Genomic DNA, 22,149 nt, shown 5'->3' with positions numbered 1-22,149 from the left:
TGGCATGATATATCATCTAGTTGACTTGTACCAATATTGTTCAATCTTTGGCTCTGGGGTCAAAAAATGGCCCCACCCGGGCGGTCATGGGTTTCCTTATATATGTATATGATGAAAACTTAAAAAATCTTCTTCTCCGAAACCAAAAGGCGAAGGCCTTAGATATTTGGTATGAAGCATTGTTTATCGGACCACTATTAAGATTGTTCAAACTGTAGCCCTGGGGTCAAAATTGGCCACGCCCCGTGTTCATAGGCTTAGGTTTTCAATATTTGTATATAATGGAAGAATGTGCAATATATGACAGGTGAGCGATTCAGGGCCATTTGGCCCTCTTGTTTATGAAAAATGACTAAATTGTAGTTTATTTTATTTTCACTTTGGCAAAAATCTGTGGAACAAAAAAAATAGGATTTGGTGAGGCATTCGGTTTTGTTTTTTGGTTCCCTAGTTAATTTGTACCTTTTCTTTTTATGCTTTTCGATGAAATATGGGGTTTTAACAGTGAAATAACAATGAGGAGTGAAAATGTCAACTTTTAGAACTACTTTTAAATTCCTTTGTAGTTACTTGCCTTGACCAAAACAGAACACTTCAATTTGAACCAGTAAATATTGGCAAAAAAATGTTTAAAAATTAAAAAAACGTTTATAAATTTATAAAAATATATATTTGAAAATTACCAAATTACCGTTTATTACCTGTTATCCCGTTTTTCAAACATTTTCTTGATCTTGAAGCTGAATGTTCGAACATTTGCTTTCATACCAAACAAATTACAGACGAAAACAACTGTTCAAACATAACTAGAATTTTATATCATCGTTCAAATGTATTTTAAACTTTTTGCCTTTGTAATACGAAAAATGAGCTTCCCAGAAAATTCACACAATAATTTACAGATAATCCGATATTTTTTACCCCACACACGCCTTAAAATTTGTCAACAAACTAGTGTGGCATTCACTCTTTACCTGCAAAACAAACCGGTTTTCAAGCGAAACAGACTGGTCTCTGACAGTAAGATAACTGAATATTTATTTACTATGAAACACATGCAGTCTTAAACTAAGAAGAATGTTTAAAATCCAACGAGTATCCGCATTTGTTTTGCTAACACATTTGACCTTCCAAATTTTCATTCATTAAATAGCGGCATAGTAATTTGGTTATGTATTCATGCCCCTATTAAAATAAAATTGTTTTTTATTTTTTGGAACATATGTGCACTTATGCTTCGCCACATGTGAAAATGTTTTTCTATGACACTCGTGAAAAAAACAAATATCCTCTATTACTTTCATTTTGAAACTGAAATTATTAACTTGGTATTTTCACTTCTTTTTAATAATATGCCCAATCTGTTGTCAATTTGGACAAACCGTATAGGATATCATTTAAATAAATGAATATTACTTTTGGTCTCACACTTTATAGTAAAGTAGCCCAGTTATATGGCTGTGTTCAATAGACCATACATTATTATCCACATTCTTTGATTCCAGCAAGCTGTGCCCTGGTAAGCCTGGCAACAGAAGAGGAGTTTGTGGGTGAGGGGAGAGAACTAACTCCTGAGGAGAAGGATGTACAGAAGGCTGTGTTTGGTAAGTTCAGTTACAAGAATAACTATATGGGGGAGGGGAGAGAACTAACTCCCAACATGAGTATCAAAGATGAATTTATTGGGTAAGGGAGAGTATAAGTATCTCCCATGGACGAGAGTGTAAGATAGGTTAATTCCAAACCGAGCATAGGGTGTTTTGCGGAAACGAGGTTTACCGAGTTTCCGCAAAACACCCTGTGCGAGGGTAGGGATGAACCCAGCTACTAATAGTCGAGCGGCTATGGTAAAAGCTTTTTCTCCCACCTCAGTTAAACAAAATAAAGTAAAAATGATTTTTTTTTTGCTGGAACTATTTTGTGCTTAGTGAAAATAAGTGCGTATTGATATGCGATAATTCGTGGTTGTCATGGATTTGTGCGCAGTGATTCAGATTATGTTAATAGTCAAATCGGTCTTTCAATAGTTCTAAGGAGAGTGAAGCATTATTTATTAAAAGGTGCGTGAAAACTGTTTTATGGTCACTTGAAGCGAGAAATAATAAATTAGCGTTCTAAATATTGCTACAAGACAAGGTTTCCATGATACTACAGATGACAGTCTTCAACAAGGGAGGTAATAACAATGTGGCGACCATTAAAAAGGAGTTCCATACAGGCATTTTATTTTCGCCCGTGGGCAAGATAAGAATTTCTAGCATGGTTAAATTATTGGATCTACTTATCTGAGGTGGGAGAAAACTAACTCTAAACATGGGTTTCCAAGGCTGTGTTTGGTAAGTTTGAAAACAAGGATGAATTTATGGGGGAGGTGAGAGAACTAACTCAACATGAGTATCCAAGGCCGTGTTTGGTAAGTTTGGAAACTAGGATGAATTTATGGGTGAGGGGAGAGAACTAACTCAACATGAGTATCCAAGGCCGTGTTTGGTAAGTTTGGAAACTAGGATGAATTTATGGGGGAGGGGAGAGAACTAACTCAACATGAGTATCCAAGGCCGTGTTTGGTAAGTTTGGAAACTAGGATGAATTTATGGGGGAGGGGAGAGAACTTATTCTCAACATGAGTATCCAAGGACGTGTTTGGTAATTTGGAAACTAGGATGAATTTATGGGGGAGGGGAGAGAACTAACTCTCAACATGAGTATCCAAGGCCCTGTTTGGTAAGTTTGGAAAGTGTTTGGTAAGTTTGGAAACTAGGATGAATTTATGGGGGAGGGGAGAGAACTAACTCAACATGAGTATCCAAGGCTGTGTTTGGTAAGTTTGGAAACTAGGATGAATTTATGGGGGAGGGGAGAGAACTTACTCTCAACATAGTATCCAAGGCTGTGTTTGGTAAATTTGGAAACTAGGATGAATTTATGGGGGAGGGGAGAGAACTAACTCTCAACATGAGTATCCAAGGACGTGTTTGGTAAGTTTGGAAACTAGGATGAATTTATGGGGGAGGGGAGAGAACTAACTCAACATGAGTATCCAAGGCTGTGTTTGGTAAATTTGGAAACTAGGATGAATTTATGGGGGAGGGGAGAGAACTAACTCAACATGAGTATCCAAGGCCGTGTTTGGTAAGTTTGGAAACTAGGATGAATTTATGGGGGAGGGGAGAGAACTAACTCAACATGAGTATCCAAGGCCGTGTTTGGTAAGTTTGGAAACTAGGATGAATTTATGGGAGAGGGGAGAGAACTTACTCTCAACATGAGTATCCAAGGCTGTGTTTGGTAAGTTTGGAAACTAGGATGAATTTATGGGGGAGGGGAGAGAACTAACTCAACATGGGTTTCCAAGGCTGTGTTTGGTAAATTTGGAAACTAGGATGAATTTATGGGGGAGGGGAGAGAACTAACTCAACATGAGTATCCAAGGCTGTGTTTGGTAAGTTTGGAAACTAGGATGAATTTATGGGGGAGGGGAGAGAACTAACTCTCAACATAGTATCCAAGGCTGTGTTTGGTAAATTTGGAAACTAGGATGAATTTATGGGTGAGGGGAGAGAACTAACTCTCAACATGAGTATCCAAGGCTGTGTTTGATAAGTTTGGAAACTAGGATGAATTTATGGGGGAGGGGAGAGAACTAACTCAACATGAGTATCCAAGACCGTGTTTGGTAAGTTTGGAAACTAGGATGAATTTATGGGGGAGGGGAGAGAACTAACTCAACATGAGTATCCAAGGCCGTGTTTGGTAAGTTTGGAAACTAGGATGAATTTATGGGGGAGGGGAGAGAACTTACTCTCAACATGAGTTTCCAAGGCTGTGTTTGGTAAGTTTGGTACTTAACTAGGATGAATTTATGGGGGAGGGGAGTGAACTAACTCTCAACATGAGTATCCAAGGCTGTGTTTGGTAAGTTTGGAAACTAGGATGAATTTATGGGGGAGGGGAGAAAACTAACTCTCAACATGAGTTTCCAAGGCTGTGTTTGGTAAATTGATATTTCCTACTTTGCTCGTATATGTGTATTTTGTGAAAACTAATTGGTAAATAATAGAATTGTGTGGCAGATGTTCAGCTATCAAAACTCTGCTTATGACACTTATACAGATTGGGGCTGTTAGGCGACTATAAATCAATTGCTAGATTTTTATCCCTGCCCACCTCATTTTACCACCTCCCCTGAAATATAATTGACTCAAATTAAAAGGTTGAACTTAGGTCTGTATTTACGTATCAGTCCAGTAATCTCCAGCAACAGTGTTTATGCATACCTATGGTGCCAGTGTAAACATTAACATGTAAAGAAGGAGAATTGTTATGATTGTGTTTGTGGTGCGTCTAGAAACACAGGTATATGGTCCCTTATGCATTAAGGAAGTGCATGAACACATAAAAAACAATAGAAAATAAAATGTCACCAACCGCCCCCATTTAAAAAAAACATTGGGATGAAAATCTAGCCATTAATTATGTCCCCCCGAAAGGAATTGGGGAAACATATTGTTTTTGCCCTGTCGTCAGTTAGTCATGACAGTTAGTCAGTCAGTCAGTCCATACGTCACACTTCGTTTCCACTCAATATCTTGAGAAAGCTAAGTCCCAGGAATGTCATAGTGGTATGCAGGTTGGTCATGACCAATAGATGACCCTTTTTTGATTTTGGGATCAGCAGGTCAAAGGTAAAGGTCACAGTGACCTTGAGGGAAAAAATGGTTTCTGCTGATTTACTAAAGAATGCTTGCACCTCATACTTGGTATGCCAGTTGGTCATGACTATTTAATGACTTCTATTGATTTGGTGGTAAGTAGGTCAAAGGTCAAGGATGGGATATTTAGGTCGCAGTGACAGTGAGGTAAAAATAATATCTGCTCATTAACTAAAAAACACTTGAACCCAGGAACTTCATTCATGGTATGCAGATTGGTCATGACCAGAAGATGACCCCTAAATTACATTGTCTATGGTCTAAGTACAAATTTCATGTCGGTCATTGATTATTTCTTATCTACACCCACACAATGGGGGAGACAAGCACTTTTTCATTAAAAAAAGCAATGATTATCGCTAGTTTATATTTGCTTTTGTTGACAGTTTGTATAATCTCATCAGAACTGTCATTAAATTTGATATGTTAAATTATGCACCTAAGCTGGGATAAGAGGGACCATTCATTGTGTTTTGTTTGCAATGCACCAGTACAGTTACATTGTCCGTATAATGCTGTCTGTATATCGTGCATTTAGTGAAATTTAAAACAACACTGTTTTTTTTTGTTTTGTTTTTCAGTACTCGAGTATTGAATTAGTATTTTAGTAAATAGGCAATAAATCAAGTACTCATTGCCATCACTTGTATTTTTATTATGCCCCCCTTCGAAGAAGAGGGGAATATTGCTTTGCACATGTCGGTCGGTCCATCGGTAGACCAATGCTTGTCCGATTAATAACTAAATAATTCATGGTCATCAAACTTGACATGAAGGTTGGGCCCGACCAGTAGAGGACCCCTATCAATTATAGGGATCATCAGGTCAAAGGTCAAGGTCACAGTGACCTTTAATGGTAAACGGATTTTAAAGCATGTCCGAGTGGAACTCAACAATGTCTAGACCAATGGTCATCTAAGTTGACATGGAGGCTGGTCCTGACCAGTAGATGTCCCCTATTGATTTTAGGGGTCATCAGATCAAAGGTCTAGGTCACAGTGACCTTGAATGAAAAAAGGTTGTCCGAGTGATAAATAAACAATGCCTGCACCCATGGCCCTCAAACTTGATTTTGAGGTTGGGCCTGACCAGTAAATGACCCCTATTGATTTTAGGGGTCATCGGGGCCAAGGGTCATGGTCACAGTGACCTTTAATGGTAAAAGGATTTTAAAAACTGTCCAAGTGGAACTCAACAATGCCTAGACCAATGGTCATCTAACTTGACATGGAGGCTGGTCCTGACAAGTAGATGACCCCTAATGATTTTAGGGGTCATTGGATCAAAGGTCTAGGTCACAGTGACCTTGAATGAAAAAAGGTTGTCCAAGTGATAAATCGACAATGCCTGCACCCATGGCCCTCAAACTTGACTTGGAGGTTGGGCCTGACCAGTAGATGACCCCTTTTGATTTTAGTGGTCATCGGGGCCAAGGGTCATGGTCACAGTGACTTTGAAGGCAAACTCAACGATTTCTGGACCTATGGTCACCAAACTTGACAACACAAAAAGTTTGCCTGTGTGATAACTTAACAATGCCTGCACCCATGGCTCTTAACGCGTCATTTAGGTTTTGGGCGACCAGTTGAGGAGTCCTATGGATTTTGAGGTCAAAGAGTCAAAGGTCATAATTCATATTTGTCATTAAAATTTTGTCATATTTACTTATTCTCTGCTGCTAAGAGGATACATTTTTATCTGCATCAGTCATCATTTAAACATTATTAAAAACTATATCTACTATCCTCACACTTTGAATGGTCATAATCTTAAAACTGCCTCAAAGGCATCCAATGTCAATGACAAGTCAGCTTTCATTTCAGTTCTTGCATATTTCATTCAATTGTACAAATAATCTTGACAACATGGCGCTCAGGGGCAAACATCTCTTGTAGATTGTTGATGTTAATGCTTTCACTTTAGCTTTGTCAAAATTAAAAAAAATATTAACCTAAAAAGTACACTTGTTACTATAGTGACAAAACAAGTGTGTAGCATGGATTATAATTGTGGCTTAACAAATTTTAATGTATGCTCCTTGATGAATTGTGAAATGCAGATGAACATGGGTAAACACTTGCAGTGTTTTTGTTATCTTTCATAGCTTTCCTTATGATGTATGATATTGTTAACATTGTATTGTGTTGTATTGCAGGTCCGTGTATGAACCTTGTGTCTGGGTGTGTACAGCTGTGCAAATCCCTACGAGACTTCACCTACGACACAGGTAATTCTCACTACACACACAAGGTGCGGTCATGTCACTCATGTGTCCTCAAATCCAGCAACCATCTCAAACACGAACTCCAGAAACGTTTTAAAATGGATTTTCAAGTGAAAGGCTTAAGTCCATTAAAGGGGGAGAACTTCATAAAAAATGGTGACTCCTCAGACAGTCCCCGAGAGTTGATCCACTTTGGGAGAAGATCGCCTATACCAAGTAGAGTGGAGGATGATGGGAAAGATGGTGGTGAAGGGCCACATGACCAGTCTCCTTCATCAACCCTTGCACCGTCTGACATCACCACGACAACCCTCACTGCCTCGGATATCACCACATCAAGTGTAGTCTCCAGATAGATTGGGAATGGTCATTACACTTCCCTTGAAGATAAAAAGTTGTCACAACATTTCTGTAAATTCAACTTGAGTGCTCTGTATTTTCCAGTATTGTGCAATACAACACATTATAACTAGGGATTCATAAAACATGCAAGTTCAAACTCTCATTCTGTTCTGTTTGTTTTAAGGGCCATGACCATATTTAAAGCAATGAATCTCTAGTCTTCTTCATTATGGCGTTTATTAAAATATTTATTTCTGTCTCAGGCATATAAAAGAGATGTTACTACATGTAATGTCTATCATCAGAATGTAGTATTTCTATCAATATTGAATATAATATGTTTTGAGACTCAAAGACTAAGAACAATATGATTAAGTGTTTAATGCATAGAAGTGTATGGAAGGAATATATTACATGTCACCTTTGTTTTCTGGAAGTGTATGGAAGGAATAGATTACATGTCACCTTTGTTTTCTGGAAGTGTATGGAAGGAATAGATTACATGTCACCTTTGTTTTCTGGAAGTGTATGGAAGGAATAGATTACATGTCACCTTTGTTTTCTGGAAGTGTATGGAAGGAATAAATCACAAGTCACCTTTGTTTTCTGTGTTCTGTTGAAATTGTCTGAAACTTAATTCTCATAAGCTTTCATTTTCTTGACTTGAGCAGAACATATTCCCCAAAACTTTGAACAAAGAAACAACAGTTATGACATTTTTAGAACTAGATCATATGCTATTGCAACAATATTCATGTAGATGTGGACTTTTGATGTTTTATTATGTAAAAGGTGAATATTTAAAAATATGTATTGTTTGTATCATCTTGGAGTTTGTACATGATTATTCTATAACATACAGATTGAAAGCTGGATGAATGGTATTAACTTGTGTAAATGAATAGCTTCTTGTTATCTCACTGTGTTTTGGATGATATATCTGTAGTTGTTTGTTTAACCTTGGCTTGTTGAATCTCATTAGCTCGACTATTCGAAGAATAAGGAGGGCTATACTACTCGCCCCAGCGTCGGCGCCCGCTTAAAGTTTTAGGGCGAGTTGGGATTTTAACTTATAAGTCCAATACCGTTCATTCAATTGACTTAATACTTCACACAGTTGTTCAGAGCCATCACATAATGAGGTTAGATAACTCCATATTATCTTTTATAAAAATTATGGCCCCTGATTGACTATGGACTTTAGGTTAAAGTTTTAAGGTAGGTTGAGATATTTATTAATAACTTCTATACCCTTCATTCAATTGACTCAATACTTCACACAATTGTTTAGGACCATCACACAATGAGGTTACATAACTTATTATATTATCCTTAATACAAGTTATGGCCCCTGATTGACTTAGGTTAAAGTTTTAGGGCAAGTTAAAGTTTAGGGCATGTTGGGATTTTAATAAAAAAAACTTCTATACCTTTCATTCAATGCACTTAATAAAATGCAACAAGAAACATAACTCCACTTTAACCCTAAATACAAATTATGGCCCTTGAATATTTTTTTATTTTTATTTTTTTAACTTTATTTTTATTTCTTTTGAAGGGCACATTTTTAGCTCACCAGAGCACGAAGTGCTTAAGGTGAGCTGTTGTGATCGGTCTTTGTCCGAAACCAGTCCGTCCGTCCGTCCCTCCGTCAACAATTGCTTAACAAACAACTCCTCTGAAACTACTTGGCCAAATTCAATGAAACTTCACAGGAAGCTTCCATGGGTGACCCTCTACAAAAATACAACAAGGGATCATGATTGATCAACAGCAACAACAACAAAATGGCTGTCTTCCTGTTTTGCTTTAAAAAACATCTCCTCTGAAACTACCAGTCCAAATTCAATTTAACTTTACAGGAAGCTTCCTTGGGTGACCCTCTACAAAAAACAACAAGGGGTCATGATTGATCAACAACATAGACAAAATGGCCAAAATGTTAAAATCTGATAGTTATGTAAAGGTTACTCTTGAAGCAAGGGCAGCAAGTCTTGCTATATGGTCTCCCTTTTTGTTGGAGATTCCACTACTTTCTATTTTTAGTAACAAGGGAATAGATTTTAAATTTTATTAAGTCTTCAACATAGTCACTTCTAAGGTAATTATTATTATTTTTTTAGGTTCATAGATTCAAATTATTATTATACACTTTATTCTTTAGAAGAAATTTCATTTTCACTTAATGATAAATTTAATGATCAGACTTTTCGATTGAACTTCATGTAGATTATCGTAAACTTCATGTAGATTATTCTAAGCTACAATCTTATCTTCAGTGTGGATAGTGAATAAGCCTTAATGAATATAAAGAAAAAAATGATTTGGAACATTTTAAGGAAGATGATGTTGACCTAGATGGAAGAAGCGATAATATTAGTGGAAGGTGCTGAATGTGTTCTGATATTTGATTTTTAGAGTTTAAGGCAGTTAAAGGCACTGTTTGTTGTTTGTGTATCTCTTTACTGAAAGTTATTTCAGTGTGCAAGCAATTTAACATAGTTTTGTCAGTGTGCAGGCAATTGAATGAAGTCCTGTCAGTGTGCAGGCAATTGAACAAAGTCAGTGTGCAGGCAACTAATAAAAAGTTCTCTCAGTGTGCAGGTATCTGTACCAAGTGCTGTCAGTGTGCAGTCAATTATCAAGTCCTGTCAGTGTGCAGGCAACTGAACAAAATCCTGTCAGTGTGCAGTCAATCACCAAGTCCTGTCAGAGTGCAGGATACTGTGACAAGTCCTGTCAGTGTGCAGGCAACTGTGACAAGTCATGTTAGTGATTATCCAGGCAACATGTTTGACCAGTATGTTTTTCAATATTCTTTAAGAACAAATATCAAGCTATATGGATTACAAAGGTTAAACTCTTTTACTTAGGTGAGCGATTTAAGGCCATCTTGGCCCTCTTGTTATATTCTTAAGCACATTTTCATAAAGGGAAAACAAGTTATTTGAATGACTTGCGTTATTGTTCGGGCGGGCTGGTGGGAGGGCAGCATCAAAGTCACATTATGTATCGAATAATTTTAGCTAGGTTTGACATATTATAAGAGACCAAACTTGGTATATAGAAAAAGTTTATGGAGACCTTTTATGGGAATGCGTTTGAGGCCCCTACGATCAAGGTCAAGGTTACTATTAATAGAAAAAGGGTTGGTTTTGAATAACTTAAGTAAGGGTCTACATGTTGTGACCAAACTTGGTATATAGGAAAAGTTTATAGAGACCTTTTCTGAGATTGTGTTTTGGGCCCCGAGAGCTATGTTCTAGGTCAAGGTCACTGTTGCTAAAAAAAGAAATATGGTTAGTACTGATTAACTTAAGTAAGGGTTGACATATGTGACCAAACTTAGTATATAGGACAAGTAGATGATATGCAGAGCTTTCATGGATTCCCTAGGGTCAAGGTCACTGTTACTAAAAATAGATTACTGTTTCAGTTATGATTGACATACTGTGACCAAACTTTTTATGTAGGAAGAGTTTATGGAGGATTTTCATTGGATTGCGTTTGGGGCCCTTAGGATCAAGGTCACTGTTACAAAAAATAGAAGAAAGCAGTTGAAACTGAATCTCTTCTGCCAATAATTAAAAACCGGATTTTGTCACATGGCAATTCTTGTTCACTTTTTAATTTGATTGTTTTATTGCTTTTGACAGGCACATATTACATCGTTATTGTATTCACTTTTAAGTCAAAGCAGCGTAGTCGAGCACACTGTCTTACGACAGCTCTTGTTTAAACATATGTTCACTTTAATTGTTCTACATTATATTTTATAGTAATATGTTATAATGTGTTTCGTTGCTGTTGTACTAAATTACTTGATACCTTTAACATGTTGGTGCTCTCACATTTGATAGTTTCCAAACTCTCTTTCATTGAATAGTTTCCAAACTCTCTTACATTGGCTAGTCACCAACTATTTGTGCCAAACTCTCTCACATTGGCTAGTCACCAGACTTTCTTACATTGGCTAGTCACCAGACTCTCTTACATTGGCTAGTCTCCAGGCCCTCTTACATTGGCTAGTCGCAAGACTATCTAACATTGGCTAGTCTCCAGACCCTATTACATTGGCTAGTCGGCAGACTCTCTAACATTGGCTAGTCTCCAGACTCTCTTACATTGGCTAGTCTCCAGACTCTCTTACATTGGCTAGTCACCAGACTCTCTTACATTGGCTAGTCACCAGACTCTCTTACATTGGCTAGTCACCAGACTCTCTTACATTGGCTAGTCACCAGACTCTCTTACATTGGCTAGTCACCAGACACTCTCACATTGGATAGTCTCCAGACTCTCTTACATTGGATAGTCTCCAGACTCTCTCACATTGGCACGTCTCCAGACACTCTCACATTGGCTAGTAACCAGACTCTCTTACATTGGCTAGTCTCCAGACCCTCTTACATTGGCTAGTCTCCAGACTCTCTTACATTGGCTAGTCTCCAGACCCTCTTACATTGGCTAGTTTCCAGACTCTCTTACATTGGTTAGTCACCAGACTCTCTTACATTGGTTAGTCTCCAGACTCTCTTACACTGGCTAGTCTCCAGACCCTCTTACATTGGCTAGTCACCAGACTCTCTTACATTGGCTAGTCACCAGACTCTCTTACATTGGCTAGTCACCAGACTCTCTTACATTGGCTAGTCACCAGACTCTCTTACATTGGCTAGTCACCAGACTCTCTCACATTGGCTAGTCACCAGACTCTCTCACATTGGATAGTCTCCAGACTCTCTCACATTGGATAGTCTCCAGACTCTCTCACATTGGCACGTCTCCAGACTCTCTCACATTGGCTAGTAACCAGACTCTCTTCCATTGGCTAGTCTCCAGACCCTCTTACATTGGCTAGTCTCTAGACTCTCTTACATTGGCTAGTCTCCAGACCCTCTTACATTGGCTAGTCTCCAGACTCTCTTACATTGGTTAGTCACCAGACTCTCTTACATTGGTTAGTCTCCAGACTCTCTTACATTGGCTAGTCTCCAGACCCTCTTACATTGGCTAGTCTCCAGACTCTCTCACATTGGCTAGTCTTCAGACCCGCTTACATTGGCTAGTCTCCAGACTCTCTTACATTGGCTAGTCTCCAGACTCTCTCACATTGGTTAGTCTCCAGACCCTCTCACATTGGCTAGTCTTCAGACCCTCTTACATTGGCTAGTCTCCAGACTCTCTTACATTGGCTAGTCACCAGACTCTCTTACATTGGCTAGTTACCAGACTCTCTCACATTGGCTAGTCTCCAGACTCTCTTACATTGGCTAGTCTCCAGACTCTCTCACATTGGCTAGTCTCCAGACTCTCTTACATTGGCTAGTCTCCAGACTGTCTTACATTGGCTAGTCTCCAGACTCTCTCACATTGGCTAGTCTCCAGACTCTCTTACATTGGCTAGTCTCCAGACTGTCTCACATTGGCTAGTCTCCAGACTCCCTCACATTGGCTAGTCTCCAGACTCTCTCACATTGGCTAGTCTTCAGACTGTCTTACTTTGGCTAGTCTCCAGACTCTCTTACATTGGCTAGTCTCGAGACTCTCTCACATGGGCTTGTCTCCAGACTCTCTTACATTGGCTAGTCTCCAGACTCTCTTACATTGGCTAGTCACCAGACTCTCTTACATTGGCTAGTCACCAGACTCTCTCACATTGGCTAGTAACCAGACTCTCTTACATTGGCTAGTCACCAGACTCTCTTACATTGGCTAGTCACCAGACTGTCTTACATTGGCTAGTCACCAGACTCTCTTACATTGGCTAGTCACCAGACTCTCTTACATTGGATAGTCTCCAGACTCGCTCACATTGGCTAGTCACCAGACTCTCTTACATTGGATAGTCTCCAGACTCTCTTACATTGGCTAGTCTCCAGACTCTCTTACATTGGTTAGTCACCAGACTCTCTTACATTGGCTAGTCTCCAGACTCTCTAACATTGGTTAGTCACCAGACTCTCTTACATTGGCTAGTCTCCAGACTCTCTAACATTGGCTAGTCACCAGACTCTCTTACATTGGTTTAGTCTTCAGACTGTCTTACATTGGCTAGTCTCCAGACTCTCTCACATTGGCTATTCTTCAGACTCTCTTACATTGGCTAGTCTCAAGACTCTCTCCCATTGGCTAGTCTCCAGACTCTCTTACATTGGCTAGTCTCCAGACTCTCTTACATTGGCTAGTCACCAGACTCTCTTACATTGGCTAGTCACCAGACTCTCTCACATTGGCTAGTCACCAGACTCTCTTACATTGGCTAGTCACCAGACTCTCTTACATTGGATAGTCTCCAGACTCTCTCACATTGGTTAGTCTCCAGACTCTCTCACATTTGTTAGTCTCCAGACTCTCTCACATTGGCTAGTCACCAGACTCTCTTACATTGGATAGTCTCCAGACTCTCTCACATTGGCTAGTCACCAGACTCTCTTACATTGGATAGTCTCCAGACTCTCTCACATTGGCTAGTCACCAGACTCTCTCACATTGGCTAGTCTCCAGACTCTCTTACATTGGTTAGTCACCAGACTCTCTTACATTGGCTAGTCTCCAGACTCTCTAACATTGGTTAGTCCCCAGACTCTCTTACATTGGTTAGTCACCAGACTCTCTTACATTGGTTAGTCACCAGACTCTCTCACATTGGCTAGTCCCAAGACTCTCTTACATTGGATGGTCTTCAAACTCTCTTTCATTGGCTAGTCACCAAACCCTCTTACATTGGCTAGTCTCCAAACTCTCTTACATTGGCTAGTCTCAAGACTCTCTCACATTGGATAGTCACCAGACTCTCTCATTGGATAGTCTCCAAACTCTCTACCATTTGATAGTCTCCAGACTCTCACATTGGATAGTCACCAAACTCTTCAACATTGGGTTGTCTGCAAATTCTCTTACATTAAGTAGTCTCCAAATTCTCTCACCTTGGATAATGTCTCCAAATTCTCTCACCTTGGATAGTCTCCAAATTCTCTCACATTAAGTAGTCTCCAAATTCTAAACCTTGGATAATGTCTCCAAATTCTCTCACCTTGGATAGTCTCCAGACTCTCTCACATTGGCTAGTCTTCAGACTGTCTTACATTGGCTAGTCTCCAGACTCTCTCACATTGGCTAGTCTCCAGACTCTCTCACCTTGGATAGTCTCCAAATTCTCTCACCTTGGATAGTCTCCAAATTCTCTCACCTTGGATGGTCTCCAAATTCTCTCACCTTGGATAGTCTCCAAATTCTCTCACCTTGGATAGTCTCCAAATTCTCTCACCTTGGATAGTCTCCTAATTCTCTCACCTTGGATAGTCTCTGAATTCTCTCACCTTGGATAGTCTCTGAATTCTCTCACTTTGGATAGTCTCTGAATTCTCTCACCTTGGATAACCTCCAAATTCTCTCACCTTGGATAGTCTCCAAATTCTCTCACTTTGGATAGTCTCTGAATTTTCTCACCTTGGATAGTCTCTGAATTCTCTCACCTTGGATAGTCTCTGAATTCTCTCACCTTGGATAGTCTTTGAATTCTCTCACCTTGGATAGTCTCCAAATTCTCTCACCTTGGATAGTCTCCAAATTCTCTCACCTTGGATAGTCTCCAAATTCTCTCACCTTGGATAGTCTCTGAATTCTCTCCCTTGGATAATCTCCAAATTCTCTCACCTTGGATAGTTTCCAAATTCTCTCACCTTGGATAGTCTCTGAATTCTCTCACCTTGGATTATCTCCAAATTCTCTCACCTTGGATAGTCTCTAAATTCTCTCACCTTGGATAGTCTCCAAATTCTCTCACCTTGGATAGTCTCCAAATTCTCTCACCTTGGATAATCTCCAAATTCTCTCACCTTGGATAGTCTCCAAATTCTCTCACCTTGGATAGTCTCCAAATTCTCTCACCTTGGATAGTCTCTGAATTCTCTCACCTTGGATAGTCTCTGAATTCTCTCACCTTGGATAGTCTCTGAATTCTCTTGTATTGAACTTTCAGTTATGTAACATGTCAATTCTAGTCAGGTTTTTTATTGAGTGATTTTTACTGATGTTTATATTTGTTTGCTATACATGATGTGAATCAAATATAGAGACCTACCATTCCTCAGCTTTAGTTTCTTTGTTTACCCATGCTTTGAGAAGTGGTTCTTGGCCATACTGTTTAACAGTATGCATGAACCATGAGAAGAGTTTCTCAGATGCATTTGTTTACTGGATAGCAGTATAGATAAACCATAATGTAAAACAATAAATATTTTAGAAAAATAGAAAAATAATATTGGTATCATCATACTATTGGTGTCACTGTCATTGGTGTCTATGCGTATGCTTGCAAAATTTAACGCTGAATAATTAAAAGATATTTCACTGAAATTTAGTACACATGTTACAAGGCCAATAACTCTGGCTTTGACTTTTGTCAAATTATGCCCTGTGTTCAAATTATGTTTTTGAGTGTCAGCTATCGCTTTGTGGTGCCTTTGTTATATTTATGTTACTTACGTGACTATTTAAGTATTTGTTATGCATGCTCATCACTTCATTTTAGACAAGACCGCCGTGTATCGACAGAAAACTTCACAAGACAACAACTGACTATCTTCTAGTCTTAATTTTAAAGTCAGTGTTGGAACAATGGTTTTTAAAACTCATGCACGCTATGCACTCTTTGCGGAGTATTTAAGCCATGATTGTCTAGTCCATCCTTTACCTTGCCCTGTAGTCAACACTCACCATCCATACTATGCCCAGTAGTCTACACTTACCATCATTTACTGTGCCCTGTAGTCAACACTCATCATCCCTTACTGCCCTGTAGTCAACCATCACCATCCTTGACTGCCCTGTAATCATCACTCACCATCCTTTACCATGACCAGGTCCCAATATCACAAAAATGCTTAAGTCTAATTTAAATCTCAATCACAATTCATTTTTCGACATTACAGTATGACATAATTAAAAGTTACTGTTTTTTTTGTTTTTAAAAGCACATTTTCACATGCATTAAGTTGATTAACATGATTGCTCAATATTCTAAACAATAATTTTTTCAGATGTAGTTGTCCAATTGTCACCAAATTTTGTCAGACTGTGTATGGGCATAATATCTCGGGCTAACTAACAAACAATAGCGCTTGAGTCACTCAAGAGTAATTACCCTCTAACTATAGAAATTACTTAAAATCAGTATTGTCCAATCAATAACTTAAGAAGTTTTTGTCCGGTCATCACCAAATTTGGTCAGAATGTGTATGGGCAGAATATCTCGATCTCGGTTACCTCAGTCATTTCAAAGATTTCAGCTCTCTTAATTTGACATAAGTTACAACCAGATATTGTTTTAAGCTTGTATTAAATACAGGACATATTGGATCACCAATGGTGGACACATAGTGTTCTTCAAGTTGTACACTTGTGCACTTCGAAGTCAATATTTACTAAACTTTGTAAAAATGTGTAATGACCAAATATCTAGCATTAGCTAAAATCCTCAGTAACCCCTTTACAAGTATTCCTTATCCAATCTTGGTTACAAATTTTAATGGCATAATATCTTGAATGAGTTAACCACTTATTTTATTGTCTGTGACAGTCTTGTAATTGTAAACAAATTGATTGCTCTTGAACCTAGGCAATTTCATTTAAATCTTAAAAAACTATGCTGCTACATGCATAAACTATGAATGTACATGCATAATTTCTGACAAAAGCTGATACCATGACACATGACGGTAAGGACCCTAAAATGATATGAAAATGTAGGGCCCCTTGATTGGTATGTAACTATAAGGGCCCTCTATTGTTACCTGTAGGTAATTGTATGGGTCCTTGATTCATATGCAACTATATGGGCCATCGATTGGTATGTTACTGTAGGTCCCTTGATTGATATGTAACTGTATGGGCCTTCGATTGGTATGTTACTGTAGGTCCCTTGATTGATATGTAACTGGTTGGGCCCTCGATTGGTATACATGTATAACTGTATGGGCCCTCGATTGGAATGTAACTGTATGGGCCCTTGATTGGTATATAACTGTATGGGCCTTTGATTGGTATATAACTGTATGGGCCCTCGATTGGTATATAACTGTATGGGCCTTTGATTGATATGTAACTGTATGGGCCCTCGATTGGAATGTAACTGTATGGGCCCTTGATTGGTATATAACTGTATGGGCCCTCGATTGGAATGTAACTGTATAGGCCTTTGATTGATATGTTAACTGTATGGGCCCTCGATTGGAATGTAACTGTATGGGCCCTTGATTGGTATATAACTGTATGGGCCTTTGATTGGTATATAACTGTATGGGCCCTCGATTGGTATATAACTGTATGGGCCTTTGATTGATATGTAACTGTATGGGCCCTCGATTGGAATGTAACTGTATGGGCCCTTGATTGGTATATAACTGTATGGGCCCTCGATTGGTATATAACTGTATGGGCCCTCGATGGGTATGTAACTGTATTGGCCCTCGATTGGTATATAACTGTATGGGCCCTCGATTGGTATATAACTATATGGGCCCTTGATTGGTATATAACTGTATGGGCCCTCGATTGGAATGTAAATGTATTGGCCCTCGATTGGTATATAACTGTATGGGCCCTCGATTGGAATGTAACTGTATGGGCCCTTGATTGGTATATAACTGTATGGGCCTTTGATTGGTATATAACTGTATGGGCCCTCGATTGGTATATAACTGTATGGGCCTTTGATTGATATGTAACTGTATGGGCCCTTGATTAGAATGTAACTGTATGGGCCCTCGATTGGAATGTAACTATATGGGCCCTCGATTGGTATATAACTATATGGGCCCTCGATTCTGTATTCTGTAGGAATCTGTATGGGACCATGATTGATTTGTAACTGAAGGTGCCTGCGATCGATATGTAACAGGAGTGCCCCTTGATTGGTATATAACTGTATGGGCTTTCAATGTGGTATGTAATTGTAGGAGCCCTCGGTTGATATGTTACTGTTAGGGCCCTTGATTGGTATTTAATAATATATAACTGTATAGGTCATTGATTAGTATGTGTCTGTACGGGCCCTTGATTGGAATGTAACTGTATGGGCCCTTGATTGATATGTAACTGTAGGAGCCCTTGCTTGATATTCAACTGTAGGGGCCCTTGTAGGGGCCCTTGATTGATATTCAACTGTAGGGGCCCTTGATTGATATTCAACTGTAGGAGCCCTTGCTTGATATTCAACTGTAGGGGCCCTTGATTGATATGATTGGAATGTAACTGTATGGGCCCTCGATTGGTATATAACTGTATGGGCCCTTGATTGGTATATAACTGTATGGGCCCTCAATTGGTATATAACTGTATGGGCCCTCGATTGGTATATAACTGTATGGGCCCTCGATTGGTATATAACTGTATGGGCCCTCGATTGGTATATAACTGTATGGGCTTTTGATTGATATGTAACTGTATGGGCCCTCGATTGGAATGTAACTGTATGGGCCCTCGATTGGAATGTAACTATATGGGCCCTCGATTGGCATGTAACTATATGGGCCCTCGATTGGTATGTAACTATATGGGCCCTCGATTGGTATGTAACTATATGGGCCCTCGATTGGTATATAACTGTATGGGCCTTTGATTGATATGTAACTGTATGGGCCCTCGATTGGAATGTAACTGTATGGGCCCTCGATTGGAATGTAACTATATGGGCCCTCGATTGGTATATAACTATATGGGCCCTCGATTGGTATATAACTGTATGGGCCTTTGATTGATATGTAACTGTATGGGCCCTCGATTGGAATGTAACTGTATGGGCCCTCGATTGGAATGTAACTATATAGCCCTCGATTGGAATGTAACTGTATAGGCCTTTGATTGATATGTTAACTGTATGGGCCCTCGATTGGTATATAACTGTACAGGCCTTTGGTTGATATGTAACTGTATGGACCCTCGATTGATATGTAACTGTATTGGTCCTTGATTGATATGTAACTGTATGGGCCCTCGATTGGTATGTTACTGTATGGGCCCTTGATTGATTTGTAAACTGTATGGGCCCTCGATTGATATGTAACTGAATAGGTCCTTGATTGATATGTAAGTGTATGGGTCCTTGATTGATATGTAACTGTATAGGTCCTTGATTGATATGTAACTGTATAGGTCCTTGATTGATATGTAAGTGTATGGGTCCTTGATTGATATGTAACTGTATAGGTCCTTGATTGATATGTAACTGTATAGGTCCTTGATTGATATGTAAGTGTATGGGTCCTTGATTGATATGTAACTGTATGGGCCCTCGATTGGTATTTTACTGTAGAGGCCTTTGATTGGTATATAACTGTAGGGGCCCTTGAATGATATGAAATTGTATGGGCCATCGATTGATATGTAACTGTAAAGGTCATTGGTGTGATACTGTAAGGGCCTTTGATTGGTATATATCTGTATGGACCCTCCATTGGTATTTAAATATAGTTTCCCTTGATTAATATGTAATTGTATTAGCCCTTGATGGAAAGGAATCTGTATGGGACCATGATTGATTTGTAACTGAAGGTGCCTGCGATCGATATGTAACAGGAGTGCCCCTTGATTGGTATATAACTGTATGGGCTTTCAATGTGGTATGTAATTGTAGGAGCCCTCGGTTGATATGTTACTGTAAGGGCCCTTGATTGGTATTTAATAATATATAACTGTATAGGTCATTGATTAGTATGTGTCTGTACGGGCCCTTGATTGGAATGTAACTGTATGGGCCCTTGATTGATATGTAACTGTAGGAGCCCTTGCTTGATATTCAACTGTAGGGGCCCTTGATTGATATTCAACTGTAGGGGCCCTTGATTGATATTCAACTGTAGGAGCCCTTGCTTGATATTCAACTGTAGGGGCCCTTGATTGATATGTTACTTATGGGGCTTTTGATTGGTATATAACTGTTTCGGCCCTTGATCGGTATGTAACTGTAAGGTCCCTTGGTTTATATGTTACTGTAGGAGCCCTTGATTCATATTAACTGCTGTGTCCCTTGATTAATATGTTACTGTATGAACCCTCAATTGGCCATTAACTGAAAGACATGTGATTGTAATGTTACTGTAGGGGCCCTTGATTGATATGTAATTGTAGGGGCACTCGATTGTTCTTACTCTATAGGCCCTCAGTTGGTATGTGTCTGTTAGGGCTTTTTTGGTGTTTAACTGTATGGGCCCTCGATTGATATGTACCTGAAGGGGCCCTTGATTGGTATATAACTGCATGGGCCCTCCATTGATATGTATCTGTATGGGCCCTTGATTTATATGTAACTATAGGGGCCATCGATTGGTATATATCTGTAAGGGCCTTTGATTGATATGTAACTGTATGGACCCTCTTTTGGTATGTAATTGCATGGACCCTTTATTGGTATGTAAGTGTGTGGGACATTAATTGGTATGAAACTGTAGAAGCCTTGATTGGTGTGTAACTGTTTGGGCCCTTCATTAATATGTAACTGAAGGGGCACTTGATTGTTATGTAACTGTACAGGCCATTTTATTGTATGTTACTGTATGGGTCCTTGACTGATATGTAATTGTAGGGGCCCTTGACTGATATGTAACTGTATGGGCCCTTGACTGATATGTAATTTTTGGGGCCCTTGATTGATATACATGTAACTGTATGGACCCTTGATTGATATGTAACTGTATGGGCTCTTGATTGGTATATAACTGTGCGGGCCGTCGATTGACATGTAACAGTTGAATTCCTTGATTGGTATTTATTTCTCCTTCCACTAGTTTCTGACCTTTTCATTGGATAAGAGAAGTCACATGATGACCCACTATTTTTCTATAGTGTGTCAGTAAAGTCAATAGTTGACAAAAATGGCCGCCATTCATCCATTCTTATATTATAGATTTAACATATTTGCTCATGAGAGGTGATCAATAAAATAAATCAATTATTTGGTCTGTTACTGACCCACTAACGAAAAATGGGGGAGTCTGTGAAATTTATAGGTAACACCTCGCCCCTATAAATTTCACAGACCCCCCATTTTTCCTTAATAGGTCAGTAACACACCAAATAACTAATATTGACTGTATGGGTCCTCCATTGTTATGTAACTGTAGGAGCCCTTGATTGATATATAACTGTAGAGGCCCCTGATTGGTAAATAACTGTTTGGGCCCTCGATTTATATGTTACTGTATGGGCCCTTGATGAAAATGTATTTGTATAGGCCCTTCATTGATATGTAACTGTATGGGCTTCTGATTTAAATGTAACTCTATGGGCCCTTGTTTGTTATGTTTCTGTAGGGGCCCTTGATTGATATGTAACTGTATGGGCCCTCGATTGGTATGTTACTGTAGGGTCCCTTGATTGATATGAAACTGTATGGGCCCTTGATTGGTATGTTACTGTTGGGGCCCTTGATTGACATGTAACTGTATGACCCCTCGATTGGCATGTTACTGTAGGGCTCCTTGATCGATATGTAACTGTTTGGGCCCTGGATGGCTATGTTACTGTAGGGGCCCTTGATTGACATGTAACTGTATGGTCCCTCGATTGGTATGTTACTGTAGGATCCCTTGATTGGTACGTAACTGTATGGTCCCTCTATTGTTATGTAACTGTATGGGCCCTCGATTGGTATGTAACTTTCTGGTCCCTTGATTGATATGTAACTGTATGGGCCCTCAATTGGTATGTTACTGTTTGGGTTCTTGATTGATATGTATATGTACTAAGGGGCCCTTTATTGATATGAAATTGATTGATTTGTAACTGTAGGGGCCCTTGATTGATATGTTACTCTAGGGGCCATCGATTGGTATATAACTGTAGGGGCCCTTGATTGATATGTAACTCTAG

At 39.2% G+C, this 22,149-nt stretch overlaps 1 protein-coding gene across 1 annotated transcript in view; it reads left to right on the top strand.

The window, feature by feature from the left end:
* Positions 1–15,373, top strand: part of LOC128221910 (talin rod domain-containing protein 1-like) — a 48,111-nt gene extending 32,738 nt beyond the window's left edge. The window contains exons 5-6 of the mRNA XM_052930560.1: positions 1,506–1,604; positions 6,868–15,373. Of these exons, the coding sequence (XP_052786520.1) occupies positions 1,506–1,604; positions 6,868–7,292 (524 nt within the window). The 3' untranslated portion in view covers positions 7,293–15,373. The remainder of the gene's footprint in view (positions 1–1,505; positions 1,605–6,867) is intronic.
* The last annotated feature ends 6,776 nt before the right edge of the window (positions 15,374–22,149 follow it).

This window comes from Mya arenaria, chromosome 16, assembly GCF_026914265.1.
Source record: "Mya arenaria isolate MELC-2E11 chromosome 16, ASM2691426v1".
NCBI lineage: Eukaryota > Metazoa > Mollusca > Bivalvia > Myida > Myidae > Mya > Mya arenaria.
The sequence above is the reverse complement of the archived record's forward strand: the minus strand, read 5'-3'. Positions and strand labels throughout refer to the sequence as shown.